We start from the raw sequence: 14405 nt of genomic DNA, 5'->3' as shown, positions 1-14405 counted from the left end.
TAGGCCCCTCCCTTTCGGCCGTGCCCTTCACAGCGCTTAGGTCCTGTCCCCCCCTGAGATGCCGCCACCACTACGAGCCCACCCCGCCTCCCACTCCTCTCCATGCCTAATTCCCCCACACTAGGCCTGCGGAGGCTCCGCTGGAACGCCCCTGGCCCTCGTGGCTCCACAGTAGCCACCCCACCTGCCCTGGGCCACCCCTTTCCCCGGCTCCTGTGAGGAAGAGCGTACGGCTCTGCAGTTTTCTGGTCCGCGGAGTGGGTGGGGCGAATCTTTGGAGCCCGTTTTACGACAACTTGCGGCCGCGCGGCGCGGCTGACGGCAACGCCTCCCTGCTCTTGGAGAGGTCACTCCGGAGACGGCGTTGGTTTTGGGGTGTGGGGGTAGTGGCAGTATGTGGCGCGTCTATGCGCGACAGGCCCAGAATGCAGCCCCAAGGGCGGGATTCGGGGCTCGGTGGACGGCCTTGCGGAAGGGGCCGGGAGCTCGGTGCGTGACCCCGCAGGCTGGCTCGGTTCCGGCTCGTTGCAGCAGCGCGGCCACAGGGTATTGCAGGGTCCGGGCACTCTGCGGATGGAGCCCCACCTCGTGGGCCACACCGCGGAATCGCGTCTTGCTGCAGCTTTGGGAATCGCCTAGCCGCCGCTGGTACAGCCTCCCGCCGCATCAGAAGGTGAGTCCCAGACCTGTCCTTCGCGGGACCCCGTTGTCCTTCATGGCAGAGTTGTTGGTTTGGGATCCTTCCTCAGAGGCCTCAGTGATCCTCCACCCCCTCCCAGTATACTGCGTGTCACTGTCCCTTTTCCGTTACCCAGCTTTGCTGTAGCCCTTGCACTTGCCTTTCTTGACCTATTCCGTTGAAAGAAGAGCGCCAAGCTTGGGGCGGTACGTGGAGTGTCTGCTGAGTACATGCTGTTAGACCTACACAGGACTGTGGAGCAGGAAGCTTGTCCTTTTGGTGGAGACCTTCTGGTGGCAGGAACTCCTGTATATCCCCAGTGCCCACTGTGTGATGGGACTCAAACTCTTTGCGTTAAATTGAATTGAATGAAGCATTAAACCAGATTGAATCAGGTAGCTCTTTTTAAATTTAGTATTTATCCTTTTTCTTCCCCAGGTTCCATTGCCCTCTCTTTCCCCCACAATGCAGGCAGGCACCATAGCCCGCTGGGAAAAAAAGGAAGGGGAAAAAATCAATGAGGGTGAACTAATTGCAGAGGTAAGTTGTTCTAAAATATGGAAATGAGTTAGAAGGGACTGGTTTAGCTAAACTGAGTATTAACTTTCTAAGTGGATAGTTATCGCTTTTGCTTAAGAAACTTAGATTTTTTTACACCTTGATATTAAAGAAGATTGGTTAGCTAAGTTAGCAGCAGCTAGCCAAACTGATTTTTAGCTAGGATATTTTTAATAGCCATGCTTTCAAACCTATGATAGAGGCTTTATTTTCACGTGACTTGTATGTTTTTTTAAAATTGAAGTATAATTGATTTACAATGTTGTGTTAATTTCTGCTGTACAGCAAAATGACTCTGTTATACATATATATACATTCTTTTTTAAGATATTCTCTTCCATTATGGTTTATCACAGGATATTGAATATAGTTCCCTTGTTGGACCTTGTTGTTACCATTCCATGTGTAATGGTTTGCATCTGCTAACCCCAAACTCCCACTCCATCTCCCCCACCCCTCCACCCCCACGACCACAAGTCTGTTCTCTATATCTGTTTCTTTCCTGTAGATAAATTCATTTGTGTCATATTTTAGATTCCACATATAAGTGATATATGGTATTTTTCTTTCTTACTTACTTCACTTTGAGCTGTATAATTTTAGACACAAGCTAATAAACTTCATACTGGCAGCAGAAGCCTAAGCTCCTGCTTTTTTGTTAAAAGGTTGAAACTGATAAAGCTACTGTTGGATTTGAGAGCCTGGAGGAGTGTTACATGGCAAAGATACTTGTTGCTGAAGGTACCAGAGATGTTCCAGTTGGAGCAATCATCTGTATCACAGTTGAAAAGTGAGTAGTACCATGGCAGTCTGTGGAATTTAGGTGCTTAAGTAGAGTATTTTAACCCGGAATTGAGAAGTTAGTCGAAGGCTTCTAAGACTACTGAATCTGCTCTGTAACCCCCTTATACTTATGCATTCTTTCTCTTCCTTAGGCCTGAAGATATTGAGGCCTTTAAAAATTATACACTGGATTCTTCGGCAGCACCTACCCCACAGGCAGCCCCAGCGCCAGCCCCTGCTGCTGCTGCTGCTCCATCACCTACACCTTCCGCTCAGGCTCCGGGTAGCTCATACCCTCCTCACATGCAGGTGAGGCTCAGCCTCTGGATGTTTGCTCTAGAAAATGTGTTATTCATTATTTTTCATAGATGGCTCTCACATCCTGGGAACTGGCATGAAATATGGCTAGTTTTTGTCATTTGAAAGTAAATAGAGGTTTAAACATGAAAATTGGCAACTTGTATTCCTAGTTGTTATTTCCAGGTGTGTGAACTTGGATAGTTCTTTTAACCTTTCACAGCTGTGGTGTAGCAGATAGGATAGTGTTTGGTACTTCTCATTCAACAACATTTTGTTAGATTTTGAGGATGATTTGTACTTATATCTGCATCCTGTATAGCTGGAGGTTTTGGGCCCCAAGTACTATCTGTTGAATGAAAGTCCCCAGTTGGTGTTTTTCCTTCACATGTGGTGTTCCATTTTCTAGGAGTAAGTGAAGTAGTCCAATAGTATTAATAAAAGACTAAATTAACAATAAAGAATACGTGTCAAATAGATGTATATAATAGCATTGCAACAATGCCAAAGGTGGTAAATATAATCACTGTTGATTCTATTAACTAAATGAGCTTCTAAGAAACTAGTTCATTGGATATTAGGATTATCCCATATATATTTGTGTGTTTCAGATACTGGAAATGGATAAAAGCCAGCTGCAGTCTTTCTAAAGGATTAAACTAGAACTTCTCCTTCACTTAGTTTATTTGTAGAAATTTTTGTAGAGGAATAATTTTCTCCTTTAGACATCATGTTCTATTCCATGGTCCTTTTTTTTTTTTTTTTAAAGATTTATTTATTTATTTATTGAGTGCATTAGGTCTTCATTGCTGCGCGCACAGGGCTTTTTCTAGTTGTAGCGAGTGGGGGCCACTCTTCATTGCGGTGTGCAGTCTTCTCATAGCGGTGGCTTCTCTTGTTGTAGAGCATGGGCTCTAGGTGTGCAGGCTTCAGTAGTGGCACATGGGCTCAGTAGTTCGGGCTTGAGGGCTCTAGAGTGCAGGTTCAGTAGCTGTGGTGCATGGGCTTAGTTGCTCTGCGGCATGTGGGGTATTCTCGGCCCAGGGCTTGAACCTGTGTCACCCGCATTGGCAGGCAGATTCTTAACCATTGCGCCACCAGGGAAGTCCCTTCATAGTCTCTTATTAACATTCACTCATGATGAAGTTTTGCCTGGTGGTCAATTCACACGTTTTATTTCATCCTGTTCAGCAAATTCTGTCTCAACACACAAGACCTAGTACATTTCTCTATAATTTATGTCTGGCTTTTTGTGTAAATGTTTGAGTTCTATCTTAACTATCCTTTAAGGTACAGCATAGAGATTATTGGGTCCACTAATTTTTAAGAAGTCAATGAAGATGAGGGACTTACCTGGTGGTCCAGTGGTTAACACTCTGGGCTCCCAGTATAGGGGGCCCTGGGTTTCATCCCTGGTTGGGAAATGAAACTAAATTTAAAAAGATCCCTGCATGCCGTAACGAAGATCCCGCATGTGGCAACTAAGACCTGGTGCAGCCAAATGAGTAAATAAGTAAGTATTAAAAAAAAGAAGTAACAACCGAGTAAACAACCAAATTCAACAACCGAGTAAACAACCAAATTCAGTGGACACACAAGCCATATAGATAGGAGAGCAATTTTAAATTTAGATCAGTCTGCTGTTTAGATTTTATTGGGGTGGAAGTGACTGTTGTAAGAACAGTTCTTTCTTTTTTTTTTCCTGTGTCGTGTGGCATGTGGGATCTTAGTTTCCCAATCAGGGATAGAACCCGTGCCCCCTGCATTGGGAGCACAGAGTATTCACACTGGACCGCCAGGGAAGTCCCAAACTGTTCTTAATATGAGTTTTTTATCTTGAAAAAGTATCTGGGAAGTTTGGGAGAAATTCAGTTTCCTCTGGGTGAAAAGGTAGATGCCAATACAGTACATAGTAAAATTTTAGTGGAAAAGCCTGGACTAAGATCATTCTGTGAAAATGAAAAACTATAGCTTAATCTAAGTGTTAAGAAAGATGAAAAGATATTCTATGCTTAGATATTTATTGAGGAATTAATTTTAACTGTCTGGAAAGAAATCTTTCCCATCTTCCCATCGTTTTTAACTTTGGAGGGTGGGAAAGTATTTGGAAGGTGGGTCAGAGTATCGCTGGTAGTATAAAAGCTTGAGATTTGAAAGATTTACCTGTAGGGACCCTATTGAGGCACTGGTCTTTTGCTGTGTGCGGGCATCAGGCAGATGCGAATATCGATTGTCACAGTCACTATCTTTCCATAAAAGTGTTTGCTTGCCTGAGTGCCATTGTGTCCACAACTTCCTAGTGTTAAACAATAATAAAACATGTGTTTGTTTCTACAGGTGGTTCTTCCTGCCCTCTCTCCCACCATGACCATGGGCACAGTTCAGAGATGGGAAAAAAAAGTGGGTGAGAAGCTAAGTGAAGGAGATTTATTGGCAGAGATAGAGACTGACAAGGCCACTATAGGTGAGATTTCTTCAGCTCTTAATGGTTGAGGCACTGAGTTTTCCAATGAGGGAAGAGGATTCCGTCCTATCCTATAATGAGTGAGTGATAACATGAAAAATTTTAATTCTTGGGATTCATTTCCTGGAACAGAATATTTCGTAACAAAAGTGTGTATAGTTGGGTTTGTCAGTTCCATACTGTGCTCTCATTGAATCAAGGATATGTCAGCTTAGAGATTATTTTTAGGCCAGAGTTTGCTTATTAGTTTGCCTTATGTTACTGAGAAGCTGTATCAGAATTGACATTCTCTAAACTGGGCAAGGGGAAAAAAAGAAGAAATAGGAGAAAATAATATCAAAGGCAGGAAAATACCAAAGAATTTCAGATGACTTTGAGGAGAAACTTGAAAGCAGGGTTTAGATCGTGTTCATAGCTTGAGAATGACTGATGGAATGTTTATATTACCTATTCACATATACCACATTTCCTTTTATTCCCTCTCTGATTTATCTTTATGTTCAAAACAAAACCTATATAGACAATCATATTTGTCATACTATGTATAGATATTTGTAGATAAATGTATTTCTTTCCGTCCAGTCCTCAGACATGCAGTGGGAGATTCTGGGCATCCTCTGCAGTGGTTGTTTTCAGGTTTTGTTCTTCAAACCCCATGATTTCTTGATGGTACGTAGGGGCAAAGGGGAGCTTAATGAGCAGGACCCTACAGTTCCCTGCCCCCTCTGCCACTTCCACCAGGGCAACTCCTTTTTGTCTTTTTGCATATTGTGCTTCCATAAGATTTTATTAGAAGAAAGGATTCCGTTTGTTAAAAAGAGGGAAACAAACAAAAAACCCTGGGAAAAATAGATCTGCTTTGCATTTTAACTTGAATACCAGTGTTGCTGTAAAGACTGGTATTCTAGAGACTCTGGTCACTAGAGAAGTATTACCATATTAATTCTTAACTGGGACATGGAAGGATTCATCAAAGATGTGTTTGTCAGGGAGAGGCACAATGCCACAGAAAGCCAAGATCTGGAGGGCAAAAGTTGTTCTCTGCAATGGCTTCTTTTAGTTTTACTTTTGGAATCCTTCATATTTGAGTTCCTTGTGAGAAAAGCAGTAGCTGGGAATTCCTGGCGGTCCAGTGGTTAGGACTGCATGCTTTCTCTGCCAAGGGCCTGGATTCATTCCCTGGTGGGGGAACTAAGATCTCACATGCCATGTGGCATGGCCTAAAAAAGAAAAGAAAATCAGTAGCTGAATAAAGTTAACACTATAGAATCTCTAGTAATGCTATATTTCTTCATATTGAAATATTTGGTGTAATACCAAGTTCCAAAGATGCTTTTAGGGGTGTAATCCCATGTCACTATCAACTATGGTAGCTCTTTTGATTTAACAACCATGTGGTTCTGATCTTTCGCAGTACAACTGATGCTGTCTTGGAGTCTTGTAGGTCTGTAAGGGGCTGCCCTCGGGGATATTTTAAAGAAAACGTTCAGAACTAATCACTGTAATCTCTTGTAGTTTTATTTAACAGATATTTAGTATTTACTTTGTACTAGGTACTGTTTCTAAGCACTTGGAAAATATCAATTCAGTTAATTTTTGTAATATCCGTGTGAGGTAGGCACTATTATCATTCCCATTTTGTAGGTAAAGAAGCTGAGACACAGAGAGGTTAAATAGCTTGCAAAAGGTTATATAGCTACTTTGAAGAAGAACCTTTTACTTAAAACTGTGTTTTGAGTTTTGTCGGATAGTGGAGTCCTTTATGTTCCATAATGGTTTTTTCTTTCTATTTAAGGTTTTGAAGTACAGGAGGAAGGTTACCTGGCAAAAATCCTGATCCCTGAAGGAACAAGAGATGTCCCTCTAGGAACCCCACTCTGTATCATTGTAGAAAAAGAGGCAGATATACCAGCATTTGCTGACTATCGGCCAACTGAAGTAACTGATTTAAAACTACCAGCGCCACCGCCTACCCCATCCCCGGTATGTATGCTTCTAGAATTGAGGGAACACTTACCATATTCATCTCTAAATTAAGGGATTAAATGAGGTGATGTTCTAGCTTCCTTCCAGCTCTAAGATTCTGTGAATAAGGAAGGAGACAGTTAATGTTTGTGGAGACCTACAGGGTGTGTGGCATTGGTCAATAGTTTGATTCTTGTAGCTTTTTTTTTTCCTGCTGTCTTGAATCCTGCCAAGAACAAAGCTGAGGTAACATGTTCTTTTTCTGCTCTAGGTGTAGATATACATATGGAAGATAATGCTTCATTACCCATTTTCTGTAGAATTTGTAGTCTTTGTCATTGTCAGTCCTTGTGGTACTCACATATAGTAGGTCAAGCTTATATTTGTAATACATGGGAACCTTGACATAAACGGCTTATTTTACATAGAATTTACAGTGTATAGCTATGAACTATATACTGTACACCTGTAACATGAACTTGTATGGATTCCAAGCATCAGTAACACTATAATGAAGCTTCTGCAGGTGTAGAATCACCTGAGTTTAGACTAGGTACAGAGTTCTGTCAGAGGAAACTTGATTTCTGGCTGCCATCCATTTATGGGGAGCTGGCAAATAGTAATATTGGTGTTTTTTTTTTTTTTAAGAACTTTTATTGAGATACAGTTAACAGACAATAAACTGCATGTATTTAGAGTGTACTATTTGGTATTCCAATCTCCCAATTCATTGCCCCCCCCAACCGTCCCCACTTTCCCCATTTGGTGTCCATATGTTTGTTCTCTACATCTGTGTCTCTGTTTCTGCCTTGCAAACCAATTGATCTGTACCGTTTTTCTATATTCCACATCTATGTGTTAATATACGATATTTGTTTTTCTCTTTCTGACTCATTTCACTCTGTATGACAGTCGCTAGGTCCATCCATGTCTCTACAAATGTCCCAGTTTCATTGCTTTCTACAGCTGAGTAATATTCCATTGTATATATTTACCACATCTTCTTTATCCATTCATCTGTTGATGGACATTTAGGTTGCTTCCATGTCCTGGCTATTGTAAATAGTGCTGCAATGAACATTGGAGTGCATGTGTCTTTTTGAATGATGGTGTTCTCTGGGTATATGCCCAGCAGTGGGATTGCTGGGTCATATGGTAGTTCTAATTTTAGTTTTTCAAGGAACCTCCATACTGTTCTCCATAGTGGTTGTATCAATGTACATTCCCACCAACAGTGCAAGAGGGTTCCCTTTTCTCCACACCCTCTCCAGCATTTACTGTTTGTAGATTTTCTGATGATGCCCATTCTAACCAGTGTGAGGTGATATCTCATTGTAGTTTTGATTTGCATTTCTCTAATAAGTAGTGATGTTGAGCAGCTTCTCATGTGCCTCTTGGCCATCCGTATGTCTTCTTTGGAGAAATGCCTACTTAGGCCTTCTGCCCATTTTTTGATTGGGTTGTTTGTTTTTTTGATATTGAGCCGGATGAACTGTTTATATATTTTGGAGATTAATCCTTTGTCTGTTGATTCGTTTGCAAATATTTTCTCCCATTCTGAGGGTTGTCTTTTTGTCTTGCTTATAGTTTCCTTTTCTGTGCAGAAGCTTTGAAGTTTCATTAGGTCCCACTTATTTATTTTTATTTTTATTTCCATTACTCTAGGGGGTGGATCAAAAAAGATCTTGCTGTTATTTACGTCGAAGAGTGTTCTGCCTATGTTTTCTTCTATGAGTTTTATAGTGTCTGGACTTACATTTAGGTCTTTAATCCATTTTGAGTTTATTTTTGTGTATGGTGTTAGGGAGTGTTCTAATTTCATTCTTTTACACGTAGCTGACCAATTTCCCCAGCACCACTTATTGAAGAGGCTGCCTTTTCTCCATTGTATATCCTTGCCTACTTTGTCAAAGATAAGGTGACCATATGTACATGGGTTTATCTCTGGGCTCCCTATCCTGTTTAATTGATCTATATTTCTGTTTTTGTGCCAGTACCATACTCTCCTGATCACTATAGGCTTGCAGTATAGCCTGAAGTCAGGAAGCCTGATTCCACCAACTCCGTCTTTCCTTCTCAAGATTGCTTTGGCTATTCAGGGTCTTCTGCGTTTCCATGCAAATCATAAAATTTCTTGTTCTAGTTCTGTGAAAAATGCCATTGGTAATTTGATAGGGATTGCATTGAATCTGTAGATTGCTTTGGGTAGTGTAGTCATTTTCACAATGTTGATTCTTCCAATCCAAGAACATGTTATATTTCTCCATCTGTTTGTGTCTTCTTTGATTTCTTTCATCTGTGTCTTACAGTTTTCTGAGTACATGTCTTTTACCTCCTTGGTTAGGTTTATTTCTAGGTATTTTATTCTTTTTTGTTGCAATGGTGAATGGAATTGTTTCCTTAATTTCTCTTTCTGATCTTTCATTGTTAGTGTATAGGAATGCAAGAGATTTCTGGGTGTTAATTTTGTATCCTGCAACTTTACCAAATTCATTGATTAGCTCAAGTAGTTTTCTGGTGGCATCTTTAGGATTTTCTATATATAGTATCGTGTCATCTGCAAACAGTGACAGTTTTACTTCTTCTTTTCCAATTTGAATTCCTTTTATTTCTTTTTCTTCTCTTATTGCTGTGGCAAGGACTTCCCAAACTATGCTGAATAGTAGTGGTGAGAGTGGACATCCTTGTTTTGTTCCTGATCTTAGAGGGAATGCTTTCAGTTTGCACCATTGAGAATGATGTTTGCTGTTGGTTAGTTGTATATGGGCTTTATTATGTTGAGGTAGGTTCCCTCTACGCCCACCTTCTGGAGAGTTTTTATCATAAATGGGTGTTGAATTTTGTCAAAATCTTTTTCTGGATATTGAGATGATCCTGTGGTTTTTATCCTTCAATTTGTTAATGTGGTGTATCATATTGATTGATTTGCATATATTGAAGAATGCTTGCATTCCAGGGATGAACCCCACTTGATCATGGTGTATGATCCTTTTAATGTGTTGTTGGATTCTGTTGGCTAGTATTTTGTTGAGGATTTTTGCATCTGAATTCATCAGTGATATCGGTCTGTAATTTTCTTTTTTTGCAGTATCTTTGCCTGGTTTTGGTATCAGGGTGATGGTGGTCTCATAAAACGAGTTTGGGAGTGTTCCTTCCTCTGCGGTTTTTTGGAAGAGCTTGAGAAGGATGGGTGTTAGCTCTTCTCTAAATGTTTGATAAAATTCACCTGTGAAGCCATCTGGTTCTGGACTTTGTTGGGAGATTTTTGATCCCAGTTTCAATTTCATGACTTGTGATTGGTCTGTTCATATTTTCTATTTCTTCCTGATTCAGTCTTGGAAGGTTATACCTTTCTAAGAATCTGTCCATTTCATCCAGGTTGTCCATTTTATTGGCATATAGTTGCTTGCAGTAGTCTCTTATGGTGCTTTTTATTTCTGCGGTGTCTGTTGTAACTTCTCCTGTTTCCTTTCTGATTTTATTGATTTGAGTCCTCTCCCTCTTTTTCTTGATGAGTCTTGCTAGAGGTTTATCAATTTTATTTATCTTCTCAAAGAACCAGCTTTTAGTTTTATTGATTTTTGCTATTGTTTTCTTTGTTTGTATTTCATTTAGTTCTCTGATCTTTATGATTTCTCTCTGTCTACTAACTTTGGGTTTTGTTTGCTCTTCTTTCTGTAGTTTCTTTAGGTGTAAGTTTAGCTTGTTTATTTGGGATTTTTCTTGTTTCTTGAGGTAGGATTGTATTGCTATAAACTTCCCTCTTAGAACTGTCTTTGCTGCATCCCATAGGTTTTGGATTGTTGTGTTTTCCTTGTCATTTGTCTCTAGGTATTTTTTGATTTCCTCTTTGATTTCTTCAGTGATCTGTTGGTTATTTAGTAGTGTATTGTTTAGCCTCCATGTGTTTGTGTTTTTTCTTTTTTTTCCTGTAATTGATTTCCAATCTCATAGCATTGTGGTCAGAAAAGATGCTTGATACGATTTCAATTTTCTTGAATTTACCAAGGCTTGATTTATGACCCAAAATGTGATCTATCCTGGAGAATGTTCCACGTGCACTCAAGAAGAACGTGTTATCTGCTGTTTTCAGTTGTGATGTCCTATAGATATCTATTAAATCAAGCTGATTTATTGTGTCATTTAAAGCTTGTGTTTCCTTATTAATTTTCTATGTGGATGATCTGTCCATTGGTGTAAGTGGGGTGTTAAAGTCCCCCACTATGATTGTGTTACTGTCGATTTCCTCTTTCATAGTTGTTAGCATTTACCTTATGTGTTGAGGTGCTCCTATATTGGATGCATATATATTTATAATTGTTATCTCCTCTTCTTGGATGGATCCCTCAGTCTTTATGTAGTGTCCTTTCTTGTCTCTTGTAACATTTTTTATTTGAAAGTCTGTTTTATCTGTTATGAGTATCGCTACTCCAGCTTTCTTTTGATTTCCATTTGCATGGAATATCTTTTTCTATCCCCTCACTTTCCGTCTGTATGTGTCCCTAGGTCTGAAGTGAGTCTCTTGTAGACAGCATATATATGGGTCTTGTTTTTGTATCCATTCAGCCAGTCTGTGTCTTTTGGTTGGGGCATTTAGTCCATTTACATTCAAGGTAATTATCGATATGTAATGTTCCTGTGACCATTTTCTTAATTGTTTTGTTTTTGTTTGTGTAGGTCCTTTTCTTCTCTTATGTTTCCTGCTTAGAGAAGTTCCTTTAGCATTTGTTGTAGGCCTGGTTTGGTGGTGCTGAATTCTCTTAACTGTTGCTTGTCTGTAAAGCTTTTGATTTCTCCATCGAATCTGAATGAGATCCTTGCTGGGTAGAGTATTCTTGGTGGTAGGTTCTTCCCTTTCATCACTTGAAATATATCATGCCACTCCCTTCTGGCTTGCGGAGTTTCTGCTGAGAAATCATCTGTTAACCTTATGGGAGTTCCCTTGTATGTTATTTGTCATTTTTCCCTTGTTGCTTTTAATAACTTTTCTCTGCCTTTAATTTTTGTCAATTTGACTGCTATATGTCTTGGCATGTTTCTCCTTGGGTTTATCCTGCCTGGGACCCTCTGTGCTTCCTGGACTTGGGTAGCTATTTCCTTCCCCATGTTAGGGAAGTTTTTAACTAGAATCTCTTCCAATATTTTCTCAGGTCCTTTTTCTCTCTCTTCTCCTTCTGGGACCCCTATAATGTGAATGTTGGTGTGTTTAACCTTGTCCCAGAGGTCTCTTAGGCTGTCTTCAGTTCTTTTCATTCTTTTTTCTTTATTCTTTTCCACATCAGTGATTATCATCATTCTATCTTGCAGGTCACTCATTCGTCCTTCTGCCTCAGTTACTCTGCTATTGGTTCCTTCTAGTGTATTTTTCATTTCAGTTATTGTGTTGCATATCTCTGTTTGTTCTTTAATTCTTCTAGGTCTTTGGTAAACTTTTCTTGCAACTTTTCCGTCTTTGCACCCAGTCTTTTTTCAAAGCCCTGGATTATCTTCACCGTCATTATTCTGAATTCTTTTTCTGGAAGGGTGCCTATCTCCTCTTCACTTAGTTGTTTTTCTGGGGTTTTAGCTTGTCCCTTCATTGGTACAAAGTCTTTTGCCTTTTAATTTTCTCTGTCTTTCTGTGGCTGTGATTTTCAGTTCCACAAGATGAAATACTGCTGATACTGCTTGATTCTGCTGTCTACCCTCTTGTGGAGGAAGCCATCTAGGAGGCTCGTGCATGCTTCTTGATGGGAGGGACTGATGGTGGGTTTGGCTGGGTGGGCGGAGCTCAGTAAAACTTTAATCCGATTTGGTGGGTGGAGCTCAGTGAAACTTTAATCTGCTTGTCTGCCAGTGGGTGGGGCTGTGTTCCCACCTTGCTGGTTATTTGGCCTGAGGCTACCCAGCACTGGAGCTTACAGGCTCTTTGGTGGGGCTAATAACGGACTCTGGGAGGGCTCACGCCAATGAACACTCCCCAGAACCCCTGCCGTCAATGCCCCTGTCTCCTGGGTGAACCACAGCTGCTCCCTACCTCTGCAGGCAACCCTCCAACACCAGCAGGTAGGTCTGGTTTAGTCTCCTACGGGGTCACTGCTCCTTCCCCCTGGGTCCTGGTGAGCACACTTTTTTGTGTGCCCTCCAGGAGTGGAGTCTCCATTTCCTCCAGTCCTGTGGAGGTCCTGCAATCAAATGCCACTGGCTTTCAAAGTCTGATTTTCTGGGGATTCCTCCTCCCGTTGCTGGCCCCCCAGGTTGGGAAGCGTGATGTGGGGCTCAGGACCCTCAGGACATCTGCAGTATAACTGTTCTACAGCTTGTGAGTCATCCACTCAGCATTTATGGGATTTGATTTTAATGCGATTGCGCCCCTCCTGCCATCTCATTGTGGCTTCTCCTTCGTCTCTGGATGTGGGGTGGTTTTTTTTTGATGAGTTCCAGTGTCTTTCTTGTCGCTGGTTGTTCAGCAGTTAGTTGTAATTCCCGTGCTCTTGCAAGAGAGAGTGAGCGCATGTCCTTCTACTCTGCCATCTTGTTTCTCTTTCCTTGGTTTATTTTTTAATGTGTTTTCAGCATGGAACCTTCCAGAATGATTTATTATTTTGCAATTAGGTTAAGTGAAACCAAAAAGCATATAGGTGATGTAAGAGAATGAGAATAAAGAAGGGACAAGAGATTAAAGTGAAGAAAGGGTATAAGGATGTTATATACTGGTCACCAGAATTGCATTCCATGCCTCTCTGTGTTAATCATGGAGTTAAAGAATTTGACTTTGTTCTGTCTTTGACATAAAATAATGTTATTCTCTTCATATTGCTGTATTTTGTTTAAGCAGGAAAAATGTGCATGGGGTATTTGGAAAAAAGATGAAAGTTATTTAATTAAGATAGATTTGACTTAATAAACTATAAGATTGGTCTTGCAGACCAATCTTTGCAGTGGCGAATTAACAATTTGAAACTTTTTTCAAAAGGCAGCCCCTGTTCCTCCGACTCCCCAACCTGTAGCCCCTACACCTTTGCCTACCCACCCAGCTGCTCCTGCTGGACCAAAGGGAAGGTTGTTTGTTAGCCCTCTTGCAAAGAAGTTGGCAGCAGAGAAAGGGATTGACCTTGCACAAGTGAAAGGTAAGTCTGTTTCTGTGAAGTGGGGTTTTACTAAAATTTAGTTGAGTTACCTCCTTAGCACCAGATTGTACCACTATGTATAGTCATCTTGTCTGGGATAGTAGGGAGAAGGATGAGGGAGGGAAATATCTCCTTTGGTGCCACCACAGAGTAGGAAAACTTACTGTGCTTTCTTTAGTCTGTCTAAGATATACCAAGTAATTTATTTATTTTATTTATTTTTAATTAATTTATTTTATTTTTATTTATTTATTTATTTTGGCTGTATTAGGTCTTCGTTGCTGTTGGCAGGCTTTCTCTAGTTGCAGCGAGTTGCGGGGGAGCTATTTTTCATTGCGATGCATGGGCTTCTCATTGCCATGGCTTCTCTTGTTGCAGAGCATGGGCTCTAGGCACATGGGCTTCAGTAGTTGTGTTGCTCGGGCTCTAGGGAACTCGGGCTTCGTTGCGCCTCAGCATGTAGGATCTTCCTGGATGTAGGACAAGGGATCGAACCCGTGTCCCCAGCATTGGCAGTCGGATTCTTAACCACTGCATCACTGGGGAAGTC

At 40.9% G+C, this 14405-nt stretch overlaps 1 protein-coding gene across 1 annotated transcript in view; it reads left to right on the top strand.

Moving 5' to 3' along the window:
• The first annotated feature begins 339 nt into the window (after positions 1-339).
• The window catches only part of DLAT (dihydrolipoamide S-acetyltransferase), a 30336-nt gene continuing 16270 nt past the window's right edge, over positions 340-14405 (top strand). The window contains exons 1-7 of the mRNA XM_057748157.1: positions 340-673; positions 1118-1219; positions 1903-2027; positions 2173-2329; positions 4655-4781; positions 6577-6764; positions 13702-13855. Of these exons, the coding sequence (XP_057604140.1) occupies positions 395-673; positions 1118-1219; positions 1903-2027; positions 2173-2329; positions 4655-4781; positions 6577-6764; positions 13702-13855 (1132 nt within the window). The 5' untranslated portion in view covers positions 340-394. The remainder of the gene's footprint in view (positions 674-1117; positions 1220-1902; positions 2028-2172; positions 2330-4654; positions 4782-6576; positions 6765-13701; positions 13856-14405) is intronic.

This window comes from Hippopotamus amphibius, chromosome 9 (genome assembly GCF_030028045.1).
Source record: "Hippopotamus amphibius kiboko isolate mHipAmp2 chromosome 9, mHipAmp2.hap2, whole genome shotgun sequence".
Lineage (NCBI taxonomy): Eukaryota > Metazoa > Chordata > Mammalia > Artiodactyla > Hippopotamidae > Hippopotamus > Hippopotamus amphibius.
Note: the sequence above shows the minus strand (reverse complement) of the source record. Positions and strands in the feature narration are given on the sequence as shown.